Source organism: Microtus pennsylvanicus, chromosome 8 (assembly GCF_037038515.1).
Source record: "Microtus pennsylvanicus isolate mMicPen1 chromosome 8, mMicPen1.hap1, whole genome shotgun sequence".
Taxonomy (NCBI): domain Eukaryota; kingdom Metazoa; phylum Chordata; class Mammalia; order Rodentia; family Cricetidae; genus Microtus; species Microtus pennsylvanicus.
This window is the reverse complement of record NC_134586.1, coordinates 94,815,712-94,842,144: the sequence shown is the minus strand read 5'-3', so window position 1 is coordinate 94,842,144 and position 26,433 is coordinate 94,815,712. Positions and strand designations below refer to the sequence as shown.

At 47.8% G+C, this 26,433-nt stretch overlaps 1 protein-coding gene across 2 annotated transcripts; it reads left to right on the top strand.

Moving 5' to 3' along the window:
* Positions 1 to 25,248, top strand: Trib2 (tribbles pseudokinase 2). 2 transcript variants are annotated; one of them, XM_075984032.1, is made up of 4 exons: positions 146 to 902; positions 1,055 to 1,787; positions 7,036 to 7,328; positions 22,877 to 25,248. In XM_075984032.1, the coding sequence occupies exons 2-4, from the start codon at positions 1,518 to 1,520 to the stop codon at positions 23,343 to 23,345; spliced, it is 1,032 nt and encodes a 343-aa protein (XP_075840147.1). In that variant the 5' UTR covers positions 146 to 902; positions 1,055 to 1,517; the 3' UTR covers positions 23,346 to 25,248. The 2 variants fall into 2 exon arrangements, with proteins under 2 accessions (XP_075840146.1, XP_075840147.1); XM_075984031.1 differs by having other exon boundaries at positions 1 to 1,787.
* Positions 25,249 to 26,433: the final 1,185 nt, after the last annotated feature.

Below are 26,433 nucleotides of genomic sequence, written 5' to 3'. Positions count from 1 at the left end.
GGGGAGCCGTGCGCGCACTGGCAGCGGCGCCGCTGATTGATGGGCGCCCGGTTCAATGACACGGGCCGGGGCGCGGGTGAGGCGGGGCCGGCGACGAGGGCGGGGGCTCAGAGGAAATGTGTCGGTGACATTGAATGGGGAGACCGAGCGCGAGCGAGCGGGGCGCGCGCGCACACATACGCGCACACACAGCCGGGCTCGCTCCGAGATCCCCGGCCACGTAAGTAACTATTAATACCGCCTCGCCCGGGGATGCGGGCGTGCTGAGCGCCGGGATTGGCCTAGGGCGCCTGGCCATCCCCTTTAATTTTTAAATACACGATCCTCTCCTACTTCTGGGTGGCAAGAAAAAAATAATAAAGGAAGAAAAGCCGTCGATTTCAATTTTCTCCTCCAGAACAAACCCCGCCGTGCAATTTGGTCGCAAGGCATCTGAAGGAAAGAGTGGTTTGCAAATTTTTCCAAGGCTCAAGACCCGGTTGTGCAGCGGGAAAGGAACGCCGCTGGTTGGCAGGGTCCGGGGAGCATCTGCTGCCAGCTCCTGCAGGACCCCTGGAAGCTCCTGCCAGGGACACAGAGACCGCTGGTCGCTGGTCTGCCCAGGTCACCACCCGCACTTCTTGCTTCCTTCGGAGGAGGATCCCGGACGCGAGCAAGCGGCGACAGCAGGAGCCAGTGCTGACCTCGAGCGGGCTCAGCCTTGGGCTTTGTCGTGGTACCTGTGCCTCCTCCACTCCTGCACTCCCTGCTCAGTTTTTGCAATCTTTTGTTGGCACCGCTGACCGCTCCAAGTTAAATGCTCCTTTGCTATTTTGCTTTTTTTCCTGTCTACTTTTTTTTTTTTTGAGAGCTCTGCGATTTTTTTTGAAAAGCCTCAGACGCCATCTACAGTTAAGACTTAGGTAACTGCCCTCTCTAGCACCCCCTTCCACGCCCCCCACCCTTTTCACCAAAAAAAGGGGGGTGCAGCGCGGATTCTGACTGCCGCGCGGCGTGAGCCGGTAGACTGGTGCTTATTTCCTTTTTCTTTTTGTTTGGTTTCTAACGCGTGGAGGGCGAGCCGGCGCCGCGCGCTCCCTGAAGACTGCACAAACTCCACGCAGGGCTCCTCCGCCCGGTCTGCGGATCCTCAGCTGGGGATCGCTCGGGATTCCGGCGCTGCAGCTCCGCAAGCCAGAGGCACACTCACTCGTTCAGATCCACGCTGTGAACAGAGACCCACATACTCCAGAGCGCGGTTCTGCACCGCGCTGGCTGCGTCGGGGTAACAAAAGGACCCGAGTTGTCTGCTGAGCGAGCACCCCCGGGAGCGGGGCTCGCAGCCGGGGACCTGCCCTGCGGCGCCCATCCGGGGGCTAGCGCCTAACTCTTCCCCCACGGAGCCCTAGTCGCGTCCCCTCCCCTTTTGATCCTTTTAAGTCGGTGGCACCGAGGCGCCTGCAGCCGCGGCTCATCCATCTCTCCAGCGGGGTTTTTGGTTTGTTTGTTTGTTTGGTCGTGTGCGATTCCCCACACTCATGAACATTCACAGGTCTACCCCTATCACAATAGCGAGATATGGGAGATCGCGGAACAAAACCCAGGATTTCGAAGAGCTGTCGTCTATAAGGTCCGCTGAGCCCAGCCAGAGTTTCAGCCCGAACCTTGGCTCTCCGAGCCCGCCCGAGACTCCGAACTTGTCGCATTGCGTTTCATGCATCGGGAAATACTTACTGTTGGAGCCTCTGGAGGGAGACCACGTTTTCCGCGCTGTACATCTGCACAGCGGAGAGGAGCTGGTGTGCAAGGTAACCAGCCCGGCATTACTTTTGCTTAAAAAAAAAAAAATCATCCCGGGTCCTCTGGCAGGGGCTGAGATAGGGAGGAAGGTCGCTGAGCCCTGGAGTCCAGGGGCGGGAGGTTCGTGGAATCATTACGCGTGGCCTTGTTAAATGGATTTGTTTGTGTGTCTGTCCACGTTTGACGAGTTGCGAAGTTTTTAGACCCTTTCAGACAATAGGGCGGGCTGCGGCGGGGGCGTTTTGGGAAGAGCCGGGGTGGGTTGTAAGTCTGAGCAGGGGCACGGACACGCGTGCCCTAGGAAGCTGGTCGAACTCCTGTGCACCAGGTTGGGTACCCTTGCCTGGGGATTTCTCTCTCCGTCGAGCCCCCTCCCCTCCCCAGGAGGACTAGGGAATCCCTGGTTGGTTTTCAGACACAGCTCACTTGGTTCCCTTTGTAGCCATTGTTCTTAGCAGTCTGCAGGTGCTAAACCTTTGTTCCAAAGGTGCCCTTTAAAGGAGACAAAAAACAAAAAGCAAAACACTGTCCCCTCTGGCTGAGCCCAGGGCTCTAGTGGGCAAGGGCGTTTTAAAGCCTTTTCTTTTGCTTGGAGCCTGGAAAGGAAGGCTGGAATAGAAATCAACCCTTGCGCACTTTTGGGAGAGCAAGGAACCCTCTGGCTCTGTCTTTTTGTCCGGGTTTCTTCGCATCTTCAGATTTCCTGTTTGCACACCCTGGTGGCTGCTCCCATGGCACCCACAACACCACCGTTGCCTGTTTAGAGACTGTCCTTTGGAACCCCCTGTGCTAATAGCAAGAAGGGCATGTCAGTTTCCTTTTTGTCTTTGACCCTGAACAGTGACCGTTTTGTGTCTCCCTGTGTCTGTGTGTCTTTGTGTGCGTTCACCAAGGGGACTGAGGAGAGTAGTAACAAAATATTCGACTACAGTCTCTTTCCTATGCAGGGGAGAGCAATACTACCTAGAACTGGATGTGGATCAAGAATACATTACCACTAAAATTTAGGTCTTTTGCATTGTTTTCTTTATTTCTTGAGGGGAAGTGGGGTTCCTGCTGCCTCTGAAATGGGTACCATGCACGTCTGTGCTACAAATACTGTATTACACTTTCCTCATTCATTGCTGGCGGCTTTGTGAAATCGCCCTATTTCGTGTTGAATTGGAGCGCTTTCCTTGCAAAAACCGGATGGGTGAAGATCTCCAGGCAGTTTTGAGATTATTTCTGAACTTAAAGGAAACCAAAGACTCTTTAAATATTGCTTTTTGCATGTACTAGGCATTGGGGGCATCTTCTCCAAGTTAGTGTAATCAAGAGCAGCTATGCCCAGCTAAAGCATTAAATTCAGTAGGCAACTCTGAGCCTGTGGAGAGCCCTGCACACTGCACAATAGGACAGTCATCCTTGGAAATGAATGAATCCACCAAGCTGTCATTCTCCTATGAAATATGCACCATCATCGGCAGTCGGTGTTCCCCCTCCCTTTGCTCAACTTCAGCACAGCATTTTACTATTTTTTTTCCTCCCAAAGACTAGAGATGATTTTAAGTAATGAGAATCCGCTGCCAAATCCTGCAGGAGCATCTTGCTATTATTTCTTTGTTTAAAACCAGGCTTGTCTCTGGCCTCTGTTCTTTCTCATTTCAGATCCTTCAAGACATATTTCACTGTAGGCTGACCTTACAGTGTCGTTTGCAGACTTGCTCTCTGGCCCCAAACTGTACTTAATCTGCTGGTTTAGTTATTGCAAAGATTGAATCAGCCCCTCACCAATTACAGTGTGGCTGCAAGTGGATTTAAGTGCAATATCATTGTTCTGCTTGACAGAGGTCATCCCTTTACAACTCGGCAGCTTCTGTTCTCCTGCCTTCTTACCTGAGGTGCTGTGGGTGACTTCTACAAACATAATTGTGTGCCAGACTCTCCAGGAGAGTTTTATGAGGGTGATGCTGGGAGCTACCCCAATATATGCACTGTGAAGCATTTTTTTTAAAGCTTGCTACAATGTTGAATCCACCTCCTTTTGATGTCTTAGCGTGTGGGGTTCCTGTTTCTTAGCTGGGTGTTCTTGCAAGAAAAAGTGCAAAAGCAGATTAAACAGAAAGGTTGTGTTTACTGGGGAAGACTCTGCAGAGGGTTCCGGAGGGCATTCTTTTCTGGGAGGGGGATGCAGAGTAGACCTTCCAAGAAAATAGCCCAAATTCCCCAGCCTGATTATTGTCTCCACGTGCCCACTTTAGTTGGCCAAAGGAGGGGCAGATCTTTAAGGGTTGTTTAGCTGTTTTCACAAAAATTCTTGTAGCTACTGTGCAAAATGACATAATTACTATCTTGGCAGAATGGGCACTTCTTTTTTTTCCCCCTCAGACATGATGAATGTGGCCTGATCGTAGGGCCTTATCTGAACTGTCACATTATATAACCAAGGCTCCCAATTAAACATTTAAAAGGAGCTGGCATCTAGGCTCATGGCTTGATTTTTTTTTTTTTTTTTTGCACTTGAGGGTGATTGTTTAAATACCAATCCAAGCCTATAAATGCCTGTTATAGCCACTAATAAAAGTTTGGCTCCTTCCCGTGTAGGAGGACGTAAGCAGTTCTTTTAGTTTTTTTTTCCTTTTCTGTGCACCATTTTGCAGTTTTACACTCTCCCACAAAAGGGGATGGCCACACTGGAGATCGACTGTGAATTTGTTGGGTACTTTCATTAATTCTCTGTCCATTCAGTTTTTCAGCCCCGCTCTGGGAGAGCAGGCTAACCATGCTGAGCCGAAGGTTGTTTTGTTTTATTTTTATTATTGTTATTTTAAAGGTAACTGGAAACAGGAAGTGCATTATAAGTAATTAGAACTGTAGGCAGTGGAGACAGAACCCACATCCTGGCCCTGCAGAGCAAATCATGCTTGTTACATAATGCAGCCTGTTGATATTAGCCACTGTGTGTGTGTGTGTGTGTGTGTGTGTGTGTGTGTTCATGTGTGTTCCTCGATGAAATTCCTCCCTGGTTTTGTGGCCTGCTGTCTCTGTGCTAAGGTTGACTCAAGCATTTCAGATTCCTAATTGAGCAGGCCTCTGAGGTCACCGCTCTGAGGTCATCCTTTGACAATATCTGGGTGTGATTTGTGGTCTCCGGGGAGGTTCCAGCATTCATTCTTAAATTCGAGGGTGTAGTGGCAACAGCTGTGCCACTTTCCTGAGCTACCTCATTATGGCTCATTCACAGCCTTTCTGTTGACTTTGCTTCCTCGGCCCCAGTTAGCACCAGCCCCCTTGAGGTGCTTATTGTCCCTGTTTGACTCACAGGTTTTTTTTTCTTTTTTCTTTCTTTCTTTCTTCCTTCCTTTCTTTTTTCTTTTTTTCTTTTTTTTTTTTTAATGCTCAGTTACTTAACTCCTGGATTTTTACATTGCAGCCTGTGTTCCTGCATGGGCCCCAGAAAGTCCAGGAATCCCTCAGAGGGTTCTAAGATATTGCACGCATTTGAGACTGAACCTTGGCAGTGAAGAGAATTGAGACAGAGCTTCCTGGGTGGGATCAGGACCCAGGGAAGGTTGTGGTGTCTAGGTCAGGGTATTTTTACAAAGAGGGAGGTTCTTTGTCTCTGCGCGTTACCCATCCTATTTGGATGAAGCCAGCCAGAGTGATGATGATCCCCTAGACAGGGGGTTTCTCTGGCATCTCTCCTACCTCTCTCCAAATACTGGGGATGGGGTTTCACCTGGGACCAACTGACAGGCGCTCACTGCTGCACAGAAGACAAGCTAGAGTTTCTGCTAGACCTGCTTTTAAAGGAAACACCCCCTCACCCACCCCATACCACTTCCAAGTAACACTCCCCTTACCACATCCCTCCCACCCTGCCCAGAGCAAGGGAAACCCCATTCCAATCCTAAGTGCTGGTGTAGCTGAGTTAGTATAGGCTTTGAAATGAATGGAAAGCTCCCCTTTCCACCCTCAACATTTTTCTATTGTGTTCATTTCTCTTAGGTCGATCTGTTCAGAAGGCATTGACGGTGCATTTTTCTTTTTAAGGAACAGCGAGGTGGCATTTCACAGGCTAACTCTGATTCATAGAAAAATCATTGCATGATTGATTCATTGAGTTAGGTATCTGTGGAAGGAAGCCAGTCCGATCCCCTATGGAGACGGCCCATATGCTATTCCTAACACTGCCACTGGGGGCAAGATTTAAGCTTGTTTCTTTTGCCTCGGTTTGCCCATCTGTAAAATGAATTCATCGCATGTGGAGAACTATTAAGGAAAGTCTAGATGTATGATGAATTAATTGTTCCTTCGTGTGCATTTTGGTGCATTTATAAAACATAAATAGATGTTTTTGCCCAGTGGTCACTTGATTTTTTTTCTCTAAGTATTTTTTGTAGTCATTTTTTCTTCTATAAATATGTTCTCTCCTGGGGAGAATAATAAAACCCTTTGGACTTAGGTACTAGCTCAGACAGTCAAGTGCTTGCCAAACAAACAAAATCTGAGTTTGACTCTTGACATTCACATCTAAAAAGCTAAATGTGGTGTTGCATACTCTAATAATACAGGGACAGGAGGATTCCAGGGCTCTCTATGTCCAAGGCCAGTGAGAGACCCGGTATGAAGTTTCTTGAGGAGGCATACCTGAGGTTGACCTCTGGCCTCCACACACAGACACATATATATACACACAGACACACGGGCACATACACAGACACACACACACAGACACATACACACACAGACATACAGGCACATACATACATAGAGACACACACAGACACACAGGCACAGACACACACACATAGACATACAGGCACAGACACACACACACATAGACATACAGGCACATACACAGAGAGAGACACACACAGATACACACACACAGAGACACACAGACACACATAGACACATAGGCACATACACACATACACAGACACATAGACACAGAGGCATACACACACACACACACACTGAATAATAAAGCTTAGCATTTGTTTATTTACTTCATTTTTCCCTTAAAATCCCCCCAATATTGAATCAATTTTCATTTACCCATTTTGTGTCAAAGATTAGGAGGTTCTGGGCAGTCAAGAGATTAGTTGTGCACTATACAGTGGGTAGCAGGCAGAACTGGTGTGCTCGGGGTCTGAGTTTCATACCCTTTATGCCATGTCAGAGCACAAGCCCGTGAGAGGCTTCAGCATTCTGCGGTTTGGGTTGTAGGAGGCACCGCTGACGCTGACTGGGATCTTGTCAATTCTGTTTTAGGTGTTTGAGATCAGCTGCTACCAGGAGTCCCTGGCCCCGTGTTTCTGCCTGTCTGCCCACAGCAACATCAACCAAATCACAGAAATCCTCCTGGGGGAGACCAAAGCCTATGTGTTCTTTGAGCGGAGCTATGGAGACATGCATTCCTTTGTCCGCACTTGCAAGAAGCTGAGGGAGGAGGAGGCAGCCCGACTGTTCTACCAGATTGCCTCTGCTGTGGCCCACTGCCACGATGGAGGGCTGGTGCTGCGTGACCTCAAGCTACGGAAATTTATCTTCAAGGATGAAGAGAGGTGAGTGGCTCAACCCATGCAGATGTGTGTGTGTGTGTGTGGTGTGTGTGTGTGGTGTGTGTGGCTGCTTTGATAGAGTGTCTCCATCTGCATCGGCAGGGAGCTTGTTCTGCTGCCTGCTGTCCAGGTGAGGGTTAAGGCAAAGAGAACAAAGAGAGAATGTTGTGGTGTCCCCGCACTATCCTCGGCAAACAAGAAGCCATTACTCCTATCGTGAAATGTTCAAAGGCCAGGGGATGGGGTTAGTCTGTGGCCTGCTGAATGTGTGTGTTTTGTGTAATGCATTCTGAAGGGGGCTACAAGCCAGTGTGGCAGTTTTGAAGTCGACAAAGGCAGGCTTCTAAAGACCCTGTGCCATCAGAACACTCACTACCTAGAGGACATTGTTTATAGCCCTCCCACTACAATGTAGCTGTTTCCTATGCATGTAGTAGGTGTGCCCCCCAGGACTGGTAGTGAATGTCAGACAACAGACCTACAATAGCTAGAGGCAAGTCCTCAGCCCTGTGTGATGTGATGTAGGGTTGTTAGTTCTAACTGGATCCTGAAGAACCAAGGAACATGGTAAGGTGAGAAGAGCCTATCAGAGGTAACGTTGGAAGGACTGGCTTGCCAGGTGAGGAGCTGATGGTGTAAGCTTTTGCACCAAGGAGGCCTGACTGACTGTCTCAAGAAGCATCTGTTCAAGATATGAGCATCTGGGCTTCATGGATAGACCATTAACTCATCAGGTTCCATTTAGCCAACCTCTGAGAAGCCCATCTTTCTCTTTGCTTGTAAAACTTCCTTTGAAGAATAGATTTTCTTAGAGGGATGCAAGCAATGCATTTAGAGCCCTCATCACCCATTTGTTCTTTATGCCCCAAGACTTGTTTAAGAGGATCCACACACCTGAGTCCATGGAGTCTCAAGTCTTGAACTAGATCATTCTGAACTGGAGAAGAGGGTAGGGAATGTCAGGACTCTCCGCTGGACCATATGATGGCAGTCTGGTCCACTTCCTTCATGCCCTCATCCTGCTGACATTTCTTTGGTACTCTCTGTAAATTACATAGAACTTGGGAGCAGGCCTATCTGCCTTCTGTTTTCTTTGACATTCAGCTTGGTGGCCTGTGGTATTTTCACGCCATTGTTTGCAGAAGTCCATTGTCCCTTTCTCCATGAGCCTGATCTAGTCATTTGTGATCCTCTCTCTCTCTCTCTCTCTCTCTCTCTCTCTCTCTCTCTCTCTCTCTCTCTCTCTCTCTCTCTCCTTTCTCTCTCTCTCTCCCTCCCTCCCTTCCTTCCTTCCTTCTTTCTTTCTCTTTTCTTTCTTTCTCTCATTTGTTTATTTTCTCCTCCATGTTTCAAATTAATTGGGGACTTAATGTCTGGCAAGCACTTGGGGCTTAGCAAAGGAGAAGGGCCTGTTGTTACTTAACCCAAATGGAATAATTTCATGGGTGATTATAATCCAGCTGTGCATACAACATGTAGAAAGCTTCTGGGCTTCTTGTGCCTATAAAGGTTGGTTATCCTTTGCATATTTTTACATGTGGCGGTGGGTGGGCACTAGCAACTCTGAAAGCTAATGTCCTGGTTTTATTGAAATGGCTTCATTTTTTTTCTTTAACCAAGTAAAGAAACAGGCTCCCCTAAGATTAGGATGTGGGTGATTCTCACCTTTTCCCTTCTTCAGTCAGATGTTCCAGCCCTTGAAACACAGGTGATTGGTCCTTATGCTTTTGTCTTTAATCATTTTTATGACCTTGGGATGCCCTCTCTCAACCTCATGCTCATCCTCATTATGTTGTCATGGCTTTGCCATGGTGGCTCTTCATTCTTCTTCAGTTTTAACATGCATGTTTCTCCCTCTTTGATGTTCTCGTTTGGAAGATGAGTATGTATTGACCTAAGATATTCTCTTTACCGTCTGTTCGCCTACAAAATAAGGCGTGGTCAATTTACTTAATTCTTTGTAAAGATGGAGGGGGAGAGAGAGAGAGAGAGAGAGAGAGAGAGAGAGAGAGAGAGAGAGAGAGAGAGGGGCTGCAGAGCAAACCCTCTTTGGACATTATGATGAGCACTCCACCATTGAGCCCATGTGCACTTTGTAGCCAGTGTCTATGAAAGTGGGACTGCTGAAGTCTCAGAGTTAACACCAAGAAAGAGCAGAAGGTGCATGAATGTCTGTAGGAAGCTAACTTGGCTGTCAAGAACTCCATTTATCTGACAGAACACATGAGCCCTCAAATGCTCTAGCCATCTCCCATGGGCTCTGCATGAATAAACATTCCTTTAGAGACCTAGTCAGGCATCAGGGAATGTTGGGGTAGCACATCCCAAAATCACACCTGGTGTGGGAAGTCCTTCTGTCTGTGTGTTGTTTTTATTGGTTAATGAATAAAGAATCTGCCTTGGCCTGTGATAGGGTAGAGTAGATCTAGGCGGAGAAAACTGAACTGAATGCTGGGAGAAAAAAGGCATAGTCAAGACAAGCCATGCTTTTCAAGAGAAGTAGAGACCAGAGAAAGACACTGAACAGAACCTTGCCGGTAAGCCACAGCCACGTGGCGATACACAGATTAATAAAAATAGGTTTACTTAAAATGTAAGAGTTAGCCAGAAATACACTTAAGCTATTGGCCAAACAGTATTGCAAATAATTCAGTTATTCAGTTTCTGTGTGGTTATTTCAAGTCTGGGTGGCCAGGAAACGAACAAATGGCCTCCTACAACACATACCTCCAGCGAATAAAGGAAGTGAGTCAAAGAAGTATAACTATCCTCATGGTACAGAACACTAGAGAGCATGGCCCAGAGGCAGCCTTTGTCTGATTTCTAGCCCTTTCTTCTGTGGTCCTTTGGAAACAGCCCTGAAACAACCAAGAAGGACTTCTTTGTCAGCTCCTTGTTTGCTTATTCCAATAGCAATCTCTCCTCTCTTTCATCTGTTCTCCCTTTGAGATAATTTTGTAATATAGCCATGCTACTTTGGAATTCAGTATCCTCCTGCTTCAGCTACCCAAGTATATAGGCATGGGCATGCCTTCTGTTTTCTGATCCCAAGAGCAACAGAAAGTAAAGCATCCTGTGGCAGAGTTGACTGAGTCTCACTTGTTTAGAACAAGCGCTGACTTCTGTGTAGGTTTTAGATGGGAGACTACCTTTGACTGAACCTGGAGCCATCTCTGAAGGATTCTTTAGTGGAACTGTCAGTGCTTTACCAACACGATGTCATTTTGATGACACGCAAGGTCATGTGCAGACTCAAGGCCGGTGTACCCGCCCCTGCTATATTGGTCGTTGACAGCTTGGCTTCACCTGATAGCCTTTGGCCTTGGTTTAAGTTCTAGATTCAGGTCCTTGTCTTGAGTGTCTCTTCCTGTTTACAAGCTGCAGCCTCCTCCAGAAGACTGCTGTAACCGTAGCATCCCTGGAAGGTGGTTAGTGTTCAGGAAGAAGATGCCGTGACTCAAATGCAGAGCAGGCACTCTCTTTGTGACGGCTGAACTTGAAGTCATTGGGGGAGAAGAGTGCCATTAGGCATGGACAGCCCAGAAGGCTTGGTGGGTTCATGATTGATGAAGGATGAGGTCACGCTCTATAGCAGCCTTGTCTGTGGATAGTAGTTCCTTCCGGTGTAAGGTCGATTCCACCTAGACTCAGGGAAGGAGTGTGTTTCTGCAGTCTGGAGCGCCTCTCCAGTGTTCACCCTGAAGACCCACCATCAGTGAGCCTCATTTTGATGAATCCCCTACCTTCATTGAGCTTTCCTGGGGCACCCCTCAATCTTGCAGAACCCTTCATGGCCTCCCCCAATCTGATAAAAGAGAGAAAACTTACCCACATTGCCACAGGGAATCCCCAGTACCTCCATGCCTCTGTTATATCGGGTTACTTGCTTGGTTAGCATATCGCTAGAGACCCATGTGTTTCAGATGGACCCTGTAAAGGAAGGTCTGAACTTAAGAGAAGTGAGCCCAAATGGTTGTCTGGGTTCCAACCCCTGCTCTTGTACTTATTAAGAAATCTAGCCCTGACAGAACACCGAAGCTGTATGCCCAGACTGCCTTGACTATAAAATAGAACTAGGAAGACCTTCCTCATAGAAAAAAAGGGATCAGTGTTGACCTTGGCCTCTACGTCTGCTTCCCCCCCACCCCCGCCCCTTTATATCTTTGCATCCCTAGGCTGTTGAGGAAAGCGGTAGGATACTGTTCCAGCCGTGACCTTCCGTCTGTTTTGTCCAGCTAGCTTCTTCTCCTGGGACAAGACTTCTTGCCCCCCTTAGGCTCCACCCCCTAACCTCAGATCACTGTTTACATCTCCCAGCACAGAAATGTCCCATGTGAACTCAGAAACTTGCCTTCTTACATGCTGCTGGTCCACAGATCTTTATCTCTTAAGGTGGTTGCTTTCATTTCATCTGCTGTGTGGCAGCCTGTCTGCTTAGTGCCTGCCTCTGCAGGCTGGGCGCTGAGACCTGCTGTGTGCACTCAGGGGCTCCCAGGAGGGGGAGGCCTAGGGATGCAGGTGGGCTTTGTACTGCTTGTTCCTCCTCCCTCCCCACCAGCAGAGGCTGAGGCCATCTTTCCAAGGTGTTGTTGTCTGTGTTGGCTCTTCCTTTTAGGTCTTTAAGTTGCTCCCACCTCCACCGAAGTTTCTATACCTGATAAAAGATTCAGGGCATGCATCAGAGCCCTAGAGGCCAGGCTCAGCTTTTCTTTCACTAATAGCTATATATAATTTTACAAATTGTAGGTATTCTATTTTTGGTAAGTTCTTTCTTCTCTCTCTCTCTCTCTCTCTCTCTCTCTCTCTCTCTCTCTCTCTGTTTCTCTCTCTGTCTCTGTCTCTGTCTCTCTTTCTAGTGAGGTAGAGTCCAGGAAATGCTCATATTTATGTAGACCATATGTCTTTGTGCCTGTACCAACTGGTGGGACAAAGTTTTCTTTCCATTGTACCTCTAACAAGCTCCCTAGGATGGCTAGGTGTCCTTTTCCCATGCATCCCTTTGCTTATATGGCAGACACTTCCTACTTTATCCTCGTGCACAGGAGTGAGTGTATATGCATATATGTATATGCACGTACCTGAGGAGGCCAGTGGTCAACTTTAGATGCTGTTTGTCAGGAGCCAGAAGCCAGGACTGTTGTGTTACTTTTTGAAAGAAGGTCTCTCACTGGGACCCAAGGTTCGCCCAGTAGTTAGGTTGACTTGGCAGTTAGCCCTGGGGATCTGCATGTCTTCATCATCCCAGCACTGGAATTATAAGTATACTCCCCCCACCCTGCCGCCACCGGGGTTTTTACATGAATTTAGAACTCGGATTCTTGCTCAGCAAACACTTGGTGGACTGAACTGTCTCCTTAGCCACTCCTACTTGGTTCTCACGGCCTGACCTAAATACCCCTTACGAAGCTGCCCTCTGTTCCCCCGTCCTTGCTCGTGCTGGACTGGTGAACTTCCTGGGGACAGAAGTAGCCTTTCATTCGTGGCTCCCAGAACATGGTAGGCATTGCTATTTGTTGACTAAATGAGAATCTCCTTTTTTTGGATAGGAACAGCTCAGATAGGATTCCAATGACAAGATGAGAGAGTCAGGGATACATAGAAATCATCCAAATGTAGGTCGTTGCCTAGAAGGGGAGCCCAGAAAACTTATGGGTCCCCATGGAGACACCTTTTCAAAGACAGCTATTTTCAAAGTTGCACATTGAGTGAGGAATTAACACGTTGCTGCCGGCTCAGTTTACTGATTTATGCCTAAGGAAACATTATTTGCGATCTTGTTCTCAGCATACTGTAATTTCATTTAGGAAGGGCTTTGCTCGTCACTGTGATAATTGGCCACTCTTCCCCTTGAAGCAGCCTAACTCCTGGATATGGCTTGGCAGGATTTATATCTCCTTACTGGTTAGCCTCCATCAGTCAACTAACTGATGGGGAGTCGGAAAGTAGGAAGTGAGCAAGGTGGCAAGAAAGACTTGGTGCTTCCACTTAGATCTATGATCTCAGCTTCCTCTCTCACTTTCTTAAGTTTTGTTTTTATTTTTATGTGTGCGTGCCTGTGTGTGTGTGTTTGCCACATGTGTTTCTGTGCGCACAGCAGCCTATAGTGTGTTGGATCCCTTAGAGTTAAAGGTGGTTGTGAGCTACCCAAATATGTGCTGGCAACTGAACTTGGGTCCTCTGCACAAACAGTAGGGCTTTCAACTTTTCAGCCATCTCTCCTGCACCCTGAACCCCACCTTTTCTCTTTCTGGAGAGAGCGTCTTGCTGTGAAGCCTCGGCTTGCTCAAACCTGCAGTGGTCCCTGTGCCTCTCTCCTTCGTGCTAAGGTGACAGGCGTGCACCACCACGATGTTTTCTCTTCTCTGCAATTCATGGGAGATGCTCTATGTAAGGCCCCTAGCACCAAGCCTGTTGCATTGCCAGATCATGAAGATATTGTTGCATCACGGCTTCCAGTCACTGCTTCATGGCACTGAGCTTCATAACTCTAAAATGGCAGATATTCTTTTATTCATTCAAGGAATGCATGTTAAGCACTGGTTATGGACCAAATACTTTAGATGCTGGAGGCTACTGGGCCGAATGAGACCCATGTCTTGTTTTTATAGGACCTACATGGACCAGACTGATTCTGTTCTAACTACTGTGCTTAACTTCACTGACTTCTAATTAGTTGGCATGTTTATTTGGATTTGTTAATTGTGTGTTTGCATGTGTGTACACATGTCTGCAAGTGCACTCATGCATATGCGCGTTTGGGCACATGGATGCTGTGGTGAAAATCAGAGGACAATTTGTAGGACTCACTTGTCTCCTAATACCATATGGATTTGGGAGTCTGAACTCAGATTATCAGGCTTGACAGCCAGTGCCTTCAACCACTGAACCATCTCACACTGCTGTATTTGAATGAACAAACTTAAACCCATTTGGCAGAGACTTTGTCAGTTTACAGATAAGGAAGTTGAGACCCATTCTTTTCCAAAAGGGTTGTTGCAAGGTGACACAGTTAGACAGGTATACACCTAGTGGACCCAGCTGCCAAAGTCTACCTGAAGCTCAGTTTTCTGAGGAGTCCTGACATTTATGGACGGTACCACCAGTTGACCAAAACTTACAGGCATTCCTGTTGTTCCGTGGGTGCTCTCCGTCTCTTTCCCTGCACTGTAAGAGAGGTTTTTAATTGCATGGTGAGTGACAGTTGGTGAAATAGATGTGTTGATAGTTCCTCACGCCCAAGATACATATATATTATAAGAAAATTCCCTGTCTGTGTCAAATAGGAGGTAGAAGGCAGTGGACAGAAACACTTGACGAATGTGCTTTTCCGGCTCTCACGGAAGTTTCTCTAGCTGATGGAAGGATCCAATCTGTAATTTCTCTGGGTTCCAGACATAGCTCATATTTATTCTTTAAGGGTCCTAGAAAAGAAGGTTGGGGTTGGAGGAAGAGGGGCTTAGATTCTGAAATCAGATGATTTTGCGAATATGTATGAAGTCCTTTGCTATGCCCTCTTGCAGAGCTAGAGGTTGTGGGGCTGGCATCAGGATAAGAAAGCCAAGAACGAGGAAGACAGTAGTTCTTCTAGATAGTTCACTGCTCCAACAGCAGGAGTGGACAGGAAGGAGCCACCTCTAAGAGGCAGTTGCCCCGGGGGTGCGGGTCATCTGGGAAACAGTAAATAAAGAGACCGACAGGTAGCTAGGGCCCTGGATAGACCTCCTGATCTTACCCTTGACCTGAAGCTTGGAAAAGTCACTGATGGATTTTTCCAGACCGCTGGAATCAGAGTAGAACAGTGGGAAGAGTACGAGGCAGACAACCAGGGACAGTGAGATTGTGAACTGTGTTTCCTACATCCCAAACATGGCCGCACTAAAGCCAAGAGCAGGACCAGACTTCCTGCTTCTCTGGGATTACTGAGTCTGGGTTTAGCCATATGTGGGGATCCCTGGCCTTTTGGGGCTGCCTGCCAGGTAGGGCATCTTCTTCTGTCCCAGAGAATGCATGGCCACATGCACTCATGGCACTGCCCCTTCCCCAACACCAAGGCTTAGAGAGGAACTGTCTAGATAATGAGCCAGCCTGGGCAGCGCAGCCTCCACACCACCGGACACTCTCACGACCACGGATCCCGGGGAAGCTTTTCTGAGAGGTGAATCAATCGATTGATCTGGGGTAGGACACATCCTTTAGGAGCCGCTTCTAAGTGCAGGAAGCAAATGGTGAATGGAGAGTCAGTGTGGCTTTGTGTTCTACCTCGGGTTTCCCTGTCTGTTTCCATGGCAACCAGAGGCATGAAGCCCTGTAGGCTGCAAGCTGTGGCTTATGTGGAATCTCCCAAGCAATAGAATGACACTCCAGGTGCAATGGCTTCCCCTGTGGGTCCAGTAGCCTCAGTGAGTCAGAGGCATGCCCACAATGCTGGAGGCTCCATGGCAGTGGGTGCGTCCTCAGGTTCTCATCCCAGCTATGTCCTGACAGGTCCTTTCCCTTTCGTAGCTGCCAGGGTCGCTCCAATTGTCTTGTGCATCCAATTCGCGCAAATAACCAATTTCCAAGCTGTGTGGTGCTACAAGATCGGACCGTGGCATAGCTTCCCTGGCTTCTGCCTCCTTGTCAACATCTGACCTGCACCATGGAGGGTTTTCTTGACTAATGTAGCAGCTGCTTCCCTGCTCACTTATGAGCTACTGCAGACCGGAGATGGACAGAATCACTAATACTGGCCCTGGAGCAAAACTGGCTTGCAGTTGATTGCTGGGGAATTCTGTATGTACATGAAACGAGATTAAATGAAGGATTGTGTGGTGCTATGTAGCAGCCTGCCCACTTCTGGTGTGGCTACAGAATCTGAGCCATGCTTCCTATAGTGCTGGGTGGCTCCTTCCCAGACACCTCTGGCTACTCACTGTAGCAGGATTTTTTTCTCGTACCAGGGGCACATTTTTAGGAGCAGAGCAAACAGCCTGGCTGCCGCTGATCTTTTCCCTTGGCTCCTAGTCTGCCTGGACCCCGAGGCTGACAGCCTTCTCTGGCCTCTTCTGCAGCTATGGACGATCTGCCACTGGATTTCCTGTCCCTGTCAGGCCCACTTTGCTGGACTGGCTGAGCCCCACCCTGTTCCACCCTGTCCTCACTTCATCCTGCCAGGAGTGCAGGGTGAGGCTTAAAGGTTTCAAAGCAAAACATGGCTTGCTGTTAGGACTGTGTCTTTTCTTTTCTCTTCTTTTCCTTTTTTCCTGTTTTTGTTTTGGTATTTTTGCTTTGTTTTATTTTTCTATGTCCTCCCGCCCCCCTGGGATAGATGGGATACTATATTAGAGGATTAAAAACAAAAACTCGAATTCGAATCTCAACTCTGCCATTCCTTGTCAGGTAGCCTTTGGCCAGTCTCCTTGAGTTTCGGATACCTCAGTCTTTTCTTCTAGCATGTGAATCCATCCACCTCTGTCTACATTGTGAACCATACAGGACAATTAAGTACACATGGCAATTAATTAACACATGTGATGTGTTTGTACGTCAGTAAGTCTAGTACTAAAGAAAGTCTCCATCTGATCATGCCTTTGGATAGCTCTTCAACACCTTTGCTCTTTGAGATGGGGACAAGATGTATTTGGGGAGGACAATGGCATTCGAAGCTTCCTGACCTCCATTCAGGGTCATTTTTTTTTTAATTCAGCTAGCTTGGGCATTTAATTCTCCATACCTCAGTTCCCGTATTTGTCGGGAAGTGTGCATAGCCTAATCCCTGTCTTTCATTTTTGATATGAGACATAAGAAGGCAGGCCGTCCAAGCCCAGCATCTGGTCATTCTAGCCTGGTGACTGCTATTTTTCATATCATCACATTCAGACTGTTAGGGTGTCCTAGAGGAGATTTTACAACCCAGCAGCTACAGAATTATCAGGAATACAGAAGCTGGAAGAGCCCCCTTTCAGATTCTGTAGTTATGTATGTTCATGTTTCATGGGAGAAAAACATTTAAAAGCCCGAGGTTATGTTACTAGCTGTTCTTGGTCATTGTAGGCGCTTTGGGGCCTGTGCTGGGGATGGGTGAGGGGGACCTGGATTTTGAGGGGGACTCCTGATATTCCACAGATGCTGAGAGAGAAATTGTATTCTGCGGGTCCTGGCTTCCTCAGCTGGCATTGGACCATGGTGATAGAAGTCTGACACTAGGCTGCCCATCATCGAGTACACAGACTGACCTCTTGCTCGCCTTGTTCACCCATTGGGTCAAAAGCAAGGCAGCTCACCTTTCTGTGCCGGAGACAGACTGAAGTAGGCGCAGGGAGAGCCAGCTCCCCTGGTCGAGTGCAATCTGTCCTAGGCTCCTGCACTGGACCTAGGCTCCTAGTTTACAGTTCTTCCAAATCCCACTATCTATCCTTGTCTCCTCCCTCTGCCACCATGTCACTTTCAGAAGTCTGTCTTCTTCAAAAACCATCTCTACTTCCTCCACCCCCACGGTGCACATCCCGAGGATCTGAGGGTCAGGGCTGAGCGGGGCACGCACTAGGCAAGAACATCTCAACCAAGGGGTGTACAAGTGCAGAGGGTCACGTGAACAGAATGGGCACAGCATTTCCTTTAGTCCCACCTGCCCAGGCTTGCATTTACCCTTGCTCCTCTGCCTGCATCACTAGACTTTACAGTTGGGGGTGGGAGTCTCCGTTTAACAATCGGATCCATATAGTTGCCACCATGTGATAGGCAACTCTGCCACGCTGGGCTCTCTGGGATATCCTGTCTTGCATTACTTCATTTAATCCTCAGCAAATCAGAGAGAATGGTTGTTGCCTTACTTGTCATGGCCAGATCCCTCGTGCCTAGTTTGGGAGTTTGAGCGGAGTAAAATGCTCCTGGACGTCTTTGAAATGCCTGAATGATTAGTGGGCTATTTGAATCACCAGGTCCACAGATGCTCTTGTTGGTTTTTATGGAAATAGACTCCTCCTTTGCTAGGGAAATTCATCATCGCCCCCTCCCCCAGACTGTTGAGGAGACTTCAGAGGAAGCCTGTTCATTCATGTCTGCTCCTATCTGTCTGCAAATGTCCCTTACCCAGGCGCAGTCCTGGGAGAAGAAGCAGCTTCTTTTCTGAGAGGAAAAGGTCAGGCTTGGAGTAACTGGGTAGCTCCCGTGGTTGCACAACAGGCCCTCAGGCACTGAGGCTGAAGCCCGAGCCTCCTGGCTCATTTCCCTCTGCCCCACCGCACGGAAAACATCCTGGAAGATCAGTGTTTAAAGATAGAATCCAGAACCCTTGCCCCAACCCTTGTTAGGAGTGATGTAAACAAGCTGAGGATGTTCCGGGGAGGAGCAAGGTTAGGGAGTGCCTCGGGGACTGCATTTCTTCTCCATCCTGTCTCCAAGCTGCTGTTGCCCTCTCCCCGTCTGCCTTGAGTGCTGATGCTATGGAAGGAAGTAAAAGCTGGCTCTGCCCACCTGGATGGAGCCTTCCTTACTCCATGGTTCTGAGCGGTGGTGGCTGAACCTGCTCTGTGGAAAGATTGAGGAGCCGGCCCCCAGCAGCCTAGCCAGGTGTACTGACTGACTTGGCCTCGGGGCCTAGGGTTCCTGGTTCACAGTAAAGAAACATATACCCAATATAGTCGCTTATGCCATAATGCATATGCATAAATACCTAGATGTAAAAAGGTGCAGATACATAAACACCTGGCTTGCATCAGGGATGTAGATGGCATCTGACATGGTGCTTCATAGTGTTTGAAGAATGAACTTGAGCTTGAAGCTGACTTTAGCGTGTGCTTTGGTACCTGAGTTGTCCTGGTTCCTGGGACAGCTCAGTTCGTTGGCTTCAGCACTTGTGGAACCTGGTGACTGATGAGCCAGGGAAATTCAACTGTTCCTCACCACATCCTCAGACCTTACTGGATGTAGCCGTAGCCCCTAAAGCAGTGGTTCGCAACCTTCCTTTAATATGATCTCTCATGGTGTGGTGACCATGAGATAAAATTATTGTCATTGATACTTCATAACTGTAATTTTGCTACTGTTATGAATTGTAATGTAAATATTATGGGAGATGGAGGTTCGCCAAAGGGGTTGAACCACAAGGTTGAGAACTGTTAACAGGAAGGAGGATAAAGCTACCTGTCGACTGGCCAGGCACAGCCCAGCCTCAGCAGCAGGCAAGTGGTTTTAGTAATTCTATCCTGATGTGCTTAATGTCTTGAGACAGGAGTGAGCGAGAGAGAAGGACTCGGCTTGGAGGAGTGGACAAAATGGTGGCCCTGAACACAGTCTAAAGGCCTCATTATGGGGCCACACGGGTACAAGATGAGGGGGCGGCATGCTTTGAGTGTGGGGGTAGGAGGAAGAGTGTCAGAATGTACAGTTGTGATGTTCAGGAGATGAGCAGGGACCAGACAACAGATTGGAAGATTTGACTCAGCTTCAAGCGCAGAGTTGAAAAGACTGCCTGCTGACAAGGGGAGCCAGGGGTTTATTCCCTGAAATCCCGTTTCCCTTCTCTGACCACATGCCTGGTTTATGTGCCTATCCTGATTTCTGCATAACTCTAGCTAGATAGGAGAACGGAAAGCCACTGTTCCTTTCCAGCAGAGCAGAAATCCCCAGAGTTAATACCTGCTTCTCGGAGTCATTCCTATAAGTAATTTGGCACCAGCAGTGGGTCAAGGCACTTGGACCACGGCAGCGACATGTAGTAGATCTTGTCTGCTCCGTCCAAAGTGACTCTGCTCTACCGCTTCAAGCTCCTGGAGCTAAGGAATCCAGCAATCATTTCCAAACAACCACCGGGTGGTCTGTGGATTCTGAATACCAAACCCTGTTGATAGAAGGGAGCGACATTGGCAAGGCTGATAGGAGGGAGAAACAGGGCTGCTTTGCGTGAGGCTCCGGGTGAGCCCAGTTCACGTCACTCACTTGAGTAGAGACCCACCGACAGGGGAAGAACATACTACGAAGGGGACATTACGGAAGGTCCCCAGGGGGACTGAGTCAGTCGCACACTGCCTTTGAGACACAGAGAAGCAGGTGGGACACAGATTGCATTTGGAGGATAGGTACCCAGGCATGGAATCATCAAGTATGACAAGGACACTTCCTCCATGTGGATGACCCAAGACACTCCCTTGAGGGCTTCATAATGGCAATCCTGTCCCACCTGAACCCTCTGGTTCCAACACTTAAACGTTTCTTCCTGAACTGGCAGCCATTCACACACAGAGATTACTTCCAAAGCCAGAGTTCAGAGATAAAGCAGCAACTCTGCCCTCAAAACAAGGGAACTGGGGGAGAGGGGTCAGTTTGGCCCCCCACTAGGCAGGAGCTTTAAGGATGAAGTAGGGTGGAAGGAGCTGTTGAGAGGAGCCCTTTGAGTCTATGGCTCATGATCCCCTCCCTCTGCACTCATATCCTCCTCTCTGGGCATCTTGGAACATCTGGTAAGGCTGCTGAGTGGGTCACCGCCACCTGCCACCTCCTATTAGGAGAAGTAAGCTTGAGAAAGAAAGATTTGTTTTTAATCAGTTCAATTCCAGATTAACACAGCTAGCGTCTTCCCTTCTTAGTCTTGTAGGCCATTAGTTACGGGAGAATTCAGAAACATGCGTGTGGTAGGGTCATTCTAGATGACAGCTGAGCAAATGGCAAAGGAGAATCCTTGTGGCTGTGTATTATGGGATGTTAAACCTGGCATCGACACCGAGACAGCTCTGTGCAGATGGATGCATGGTGATTAGTGGGCATCACGAGAGTGAGCTAAATGAACACTCAAAAATGGATATGATTGCCAGGCAAGGGTGGTGCACTCAGGAGGCAGAGGCAGGCAGATGTGAGTGTGAGTCCAGCCTATCTACAGAGTGAATTCCAGGGTAGCCAGAGCTGTGACATAGGAAAATCCTGGGGGCAAAAGATGGTTATGTTGAATTTTACTTAATGTAAAAGTTACTAGGTAAAAATTAAAACCAACCAAACACACACACACACACACACACACACACACACACACACACACACACCATCTTCTCCAGTGTTTCCTCTTTAATGCTAAGAAGCAGGAAGGTTAAGTGACTTTAGCTGAAGTCACAAAGCTGGAGAGATAGAACCTAGCTGGAGTCCACACCATCCAGGAAAGCAATCGCTCTTTGAATTTTGGACTCACTGACGTGTTCATAGGAGACCCTAATAGCAGCCCATCTTTTTCACCCTCCCCCCACTGTACATAGCTCCCAGCGCTCTCCTTAAGTAGATATTATCAGTGGATTTCAGACCACCTTGAAAGCCTGAGACCTGCAGACCCAGGGAGGAAGAAAAGAGGGAAGAAAGGAGGAGGATGGCCTTGGGCTGCAGGCTGGGACTGATAACCAAGGTGGCTTCATTGTAGTTTGCTCCAACACTTCCACTTGCTCATTGAGCTCTCGGGCTCATCCACACAAGCAGGGTGGAGGCCTAGACATGTCCAGTTAGAAATGTGGGGGACAAATGCTGTGAATCCTTGGACCTTATAAGTGTACCCAAGTCCTAGCTCCAACTCCAACTTTCCTTAGCCACCTTCCCAGCAGAACTCCAGGAGTTTGCTGAGAACCAGCCACGCAGAAGGGTTTCCTTGCAAGCACTGGCAAGCAGAGTGTTTGTAGGTCTCATGGAGATGAGGCTGGCCTCCATCTTGCTGTGGATCTGAGGTTGTCTTTGAATTCCTAATCTTTATTACTTCTACTTTTCAAGGGTTGTGATTCCAGGCATGTACCACCATGCCTGGCAGCACTCTGTCCTCCGCTCAGATCTCGTTTCTTTTAACACGATTGATGTAAGATGTCATCTTATTTCCCAGATTTTCCTTTTTCATTGTGTATGTCTTTATTTTACACTCAATGGTGACACCCTGGATCCTTGTCATGTTGATGGTGTAAACCAGTGTTGGCACCTCCGAAGTTTCTTTTCATGGCTCCACCTCTGCCAGCCCCTCTAGGACTTGCACATTCCTATGTATGCATTCATGGTTCTTGAAGAGCTGGGTGGAGTGGGGATAGGATGAATAGTTTGAAGATACTCTTGGGGTTCATGCTGCTATGTCATACCCATCTTCCCAGACACGCAGTTTCGTGTGAATCATACACCTGTAATTACTGGTAGGTGCCAGGTCAAGGACCCTAGGCTCTGGAAGTGTGACAGGCAGGTCAGATGAAAATCTACAAATGTAGATGAACTTGATGTTTGGATGCCAAAGTTTAGAGGGACTGAGTGGTGGAGAATGCTTATATTGAAATGTCCCAGCTTATGCCTGTGTCCCAAAGAGAAGCATTGGGCACAACTAAAGAACAAAATGGTAAACTGAGGAATTCTTGTTTATTTCCCAGTGAAAAGACTTTAAGAAAATTACTTAAACCTCTAGCCTCAGTATTTTATCCTGTGAGTCGCATCTAGCTGGTAACATTGGTTACATGGATGGATGGTTGGATGGATAGATGGATGGATGGACGAACAGCGGCAGCCCTGATGAATCAGTGTGTCTCCCCTCATCCTTAGGAGCTCCTGTCTCTCTCTCTTTTCTACAGGACTCGTGTCAAGCTGGAGAGTTTGGAAGATGCTTATATTCTCCGGGGCGATGACGACTCCCTCTCTGACAAGCATGGCTGCCCAGCGTATGTCAGCCCAGAGATCTTGAACACCACTGGCAGTTACTCGGGCAAGGCTGCGGACGTGTGGAGCCTGGGGGTGATGCTGTACACCATGTTGGTGGGGCGTTATCCCTTTCATGACATTGAGCCCAGTTCCCTCTTCAGTAAGATCCGCAGGGGCCAGTTCAACATTCCAGAAACTCTGTCGCCCAAGGCCAAGTGCCTCATCCGAAGCATCCTGCGACGGGAGCCCTCAGAGCGGCTGACCTCACAGGAGATTCTGGACCATCCTTGGTTTTCTACAGATTTTAGCGTCTCGAATTCGGGATTTGGTGCTAAAGAGGCATCTGACCAGCTGGTGCCAGATGTCAACATGGAGGAGAACTTGGACCCTTTCTTTAACTGAGCTTAAGGCCCACGGACACTTAGCAGGTACCAGGAGCAAGAGAGGGTCCCAGAAAGGAGTCTGGGCCACAGGTGGCCTGGCTGGGAAGCAAGACGGACACTCGTATTCACACATTTCTTGGTTCAGAGGAGGAATACCTTCCAGGAGCTGACCGAACACTTAGCATGGGAACAAGACCTGTGGGATGGGGGTTGGGATTAGATGGTCAGGAGCCCCTCCCCTAAGTTTCTCTTCCCTGGGGTAGCCTGAGTGTCCCCTCTGCCAGTTGGGCTACTTTATCTACCCCCCCCCCTTTTCATTTTATTCAGAAATAGTTGCAGGTCTCGATAGAACTGAAACTCTTCTGCCTCAAACACACACCTTGGCATTGCACTGTTAGCATTTAACTTCTTGTTATGATTCAGGGAAGGGACAATTGATCGAAGATTTTTTTTTTCTAAACAGGCCAACCACCTATGTAATAATTAATGGGATTCACTTAAAATGATAATAATAATTCGGTGCACACAGACTGACCTGAAACCTGGGTGCTAAACAAAAAGAAAACGAAAGTTCCATTTGTCACCTCTCATTCTCGCTTTTCAACTCATTTCTTATAAATAAGTGATTTCCTGTTCCGATTAGGAAGTGACATGTTAAGGCTTTACTTCCTGAAGAGGGAGGGGGAGGGGCAGATCTGTTCTGTGACAGTTCTGCTTCTCATCAGTTGGTTTTTTTTTTTTTTTTTTTTTTTTGTAGCAGGAAACTATTAGAAGTCAAACTTCCAGATGTAGTATCACAGTCTGGGGGAAGAAGAAAGGAAAAGAGAAAAAAAATCCAACTCCTTTCTGGGTTTTGTTCTTTTGATGGAAGAGGGTTCCCACCGCAGACATTGCTTTCTGCTCTGAATACAGCGAGGGATTCCAGAGGGGCGGGGGCGGTGGTGGCTCCTGGAGTCAGGTCTCATTGATGATGCTGATCTCAAGGTTGTGTTGCTTTATGGGAAACTAGTAAAGCGAGACAGGTTGTCCCATGTGTATAAAATATAGGGCAGCTATTTCCTTTTCTTTGCTAAGAATGGTCCTCTGGGCTTGGAAAAGCCCTCTGGTTTGAACAGAAGGGATGATATAAACACAAACAGCGCTCTGTCCCAATACGCACCTTTGTATTTTCAAGAACTCTTGTATTTATTATGGAAAATGTCACATTGTGATGTATTAAGCCAGTACTTCAATTACGGGTCGACGGGATGACATGTTACATGCTGTAGTTATCACTTATAATTTGTCCCCCTGTTTGAGTATTTCTGTCCCTGGAATAACCTCTCATTTGGCTCTTTCTAGATAACCTTCTTTGATTTCGAGTGGCAAAATGTTTTCCTTTTGTATTCCGGCTTTTCTATTGCTGTATGATACAGAACTCTTTTGGCATAAATATTTGTGTTCCCAGTACCTCAGTCATTTGGGTTTTACTGCCTGCATATGTTTTGTGAAATGGTCCTGTTTTTGGGTAGGTAACACGTGGACTCTAGTGTGTAAATGTTACTTGAATCTGTGCTTCACTCTAGTATGTGGCATGTGTGTGCGGACTCTTGGATGCTTCACGCCTACTCCACAGGAGCCCCTGTCCCCAGGAGGGTGGCTTCCCCATTCATAATAAGGAGACAAAGCTGCCATGGATATACCCTTGGTTCTATTTTAATAATGGAAGATACAGAGAGAGGGCTGTTACAGTCAGAAGATGGTGCTGAGGCAAGAAGGACCTTCTGTCTTCTCTCTCCCCTGTCTCTCAAGTACTGGGTGGGAGGAAAGATTGGTGACATGCATGGTGGGGACTAATGGCCTCTGGTGCTTTGTCCTGTATTTGGTTTAATGTTTTTGTCCTAATCTCTTCAATCAATAAAGTTGTGCGTATTTAACTAAAAGTCTGGGGTCTAGGAAATGATGGTTTTTCTGCCAATGTGTCTGTGGCCATCCCATACCAAGCAAGGCATCCATGATTTCCCTAGGTTTACACTCTTCCCCATCAAACCAGGGTTCATCAGCGCTAACTAACTCATTAAAGTGGGGCACACACTGGCCAATCTAGATGTAATAGCTCGGAATTACCCACCATATCACTCCTAGGAAGGATAAATCATGCTCCATTTACAGGCTTGGGTTTCCTCAGATGGACAAGCACGTGTCTCGTCAAAGGGGAAACAGCTCGGAGATGTCAGAGGTGACTCCTGTGCTTTATATCTGTTTAGTCTCAAGCCTTTTCACTGGCTGTGGTCTCAGAGCAGAGGGGTTCTCAGGGAGTATAACAGTTACCCCAGAGTTATATCTGTTACTCTACACCTCGATCCCTTCTGCCATGAGGATGGTCTGGGGAAGGCCACACCCAGTACAACACAATCTGAACTATTCAAGCGGCATTCTGTTGCAGAGCGCTTCAGTGTCCTCCCAAAGATCCATTGATGATGTACGGGAGGACATGGCTGACCCATAGATCAGTTTTTCTAACTCCAGCGTGTCTACAATTGGAAGACATCACCCATGTGACCTCAGCGCCTGGCTGGTGGCTGGCCTGTAGTCTGACAACACTAGAAGGACGCAGTCCCTAAATGGCTGCTCACGAATGTGTAATTTGTGCCGGATGACGTAAGCTGCGCACTTTTCTCCCAGTCCCAAGGCTCCAAGATGCACAGCGTTAGAAGACAGCCAGGAAGCACTTATGAGGCTACACGTTGGCTGATCCAAGTCTGCTGCTCTCTCCCTGCCTGTGATTAAGCAGGAATGGGCCTTTTGCCTAATGAATACCAGTTTGAATTGTGTTGTATCAGATCTCTGCATATGTGACTGCTCAGGTCTCTGGCACATCCTCTGTGCCTATATAAAAATTAGCTTCGACCTCTATGGCACTTAAACTCAGCAAGCTCCTCTCTTCCTCTCTCTCTCTCTCTCTCTCTCTCTCTCTCTCTCTCTCTCTCTCTCTCTCTCTCTCTCTCACACACACACACACACACACACACACACACACACACACATGTCTGAAGATTTGGCTAACAGAAAGACTTTATTTTAATGATATGATATATATATATATGTATGTATATGTGTGATTATGA

Coding starts and splice junctions, on each gene's coding strand:
- Trib2 (XM_075984031.1), top strand. CDS start 1,518: ATGAACATTCACAGGTCTACCCCTATCACAATAGCGAGATATGGGAGA. Junction 1,788..7,035: donor GAGAGGAGCTGGTGTGCAAG/GTAACCAGCCCG, acceptor ATTCTGTTTTAG/GTGTTTGAGATCAGCTGCTA. Junction 7,329..22,876: donor ATCTTCAAGGATGAAGAGAG/GTGAGTGGCTCA, acceptor TCTTTTCTACAG/GACTCGTGTCAAGCTGGAGA.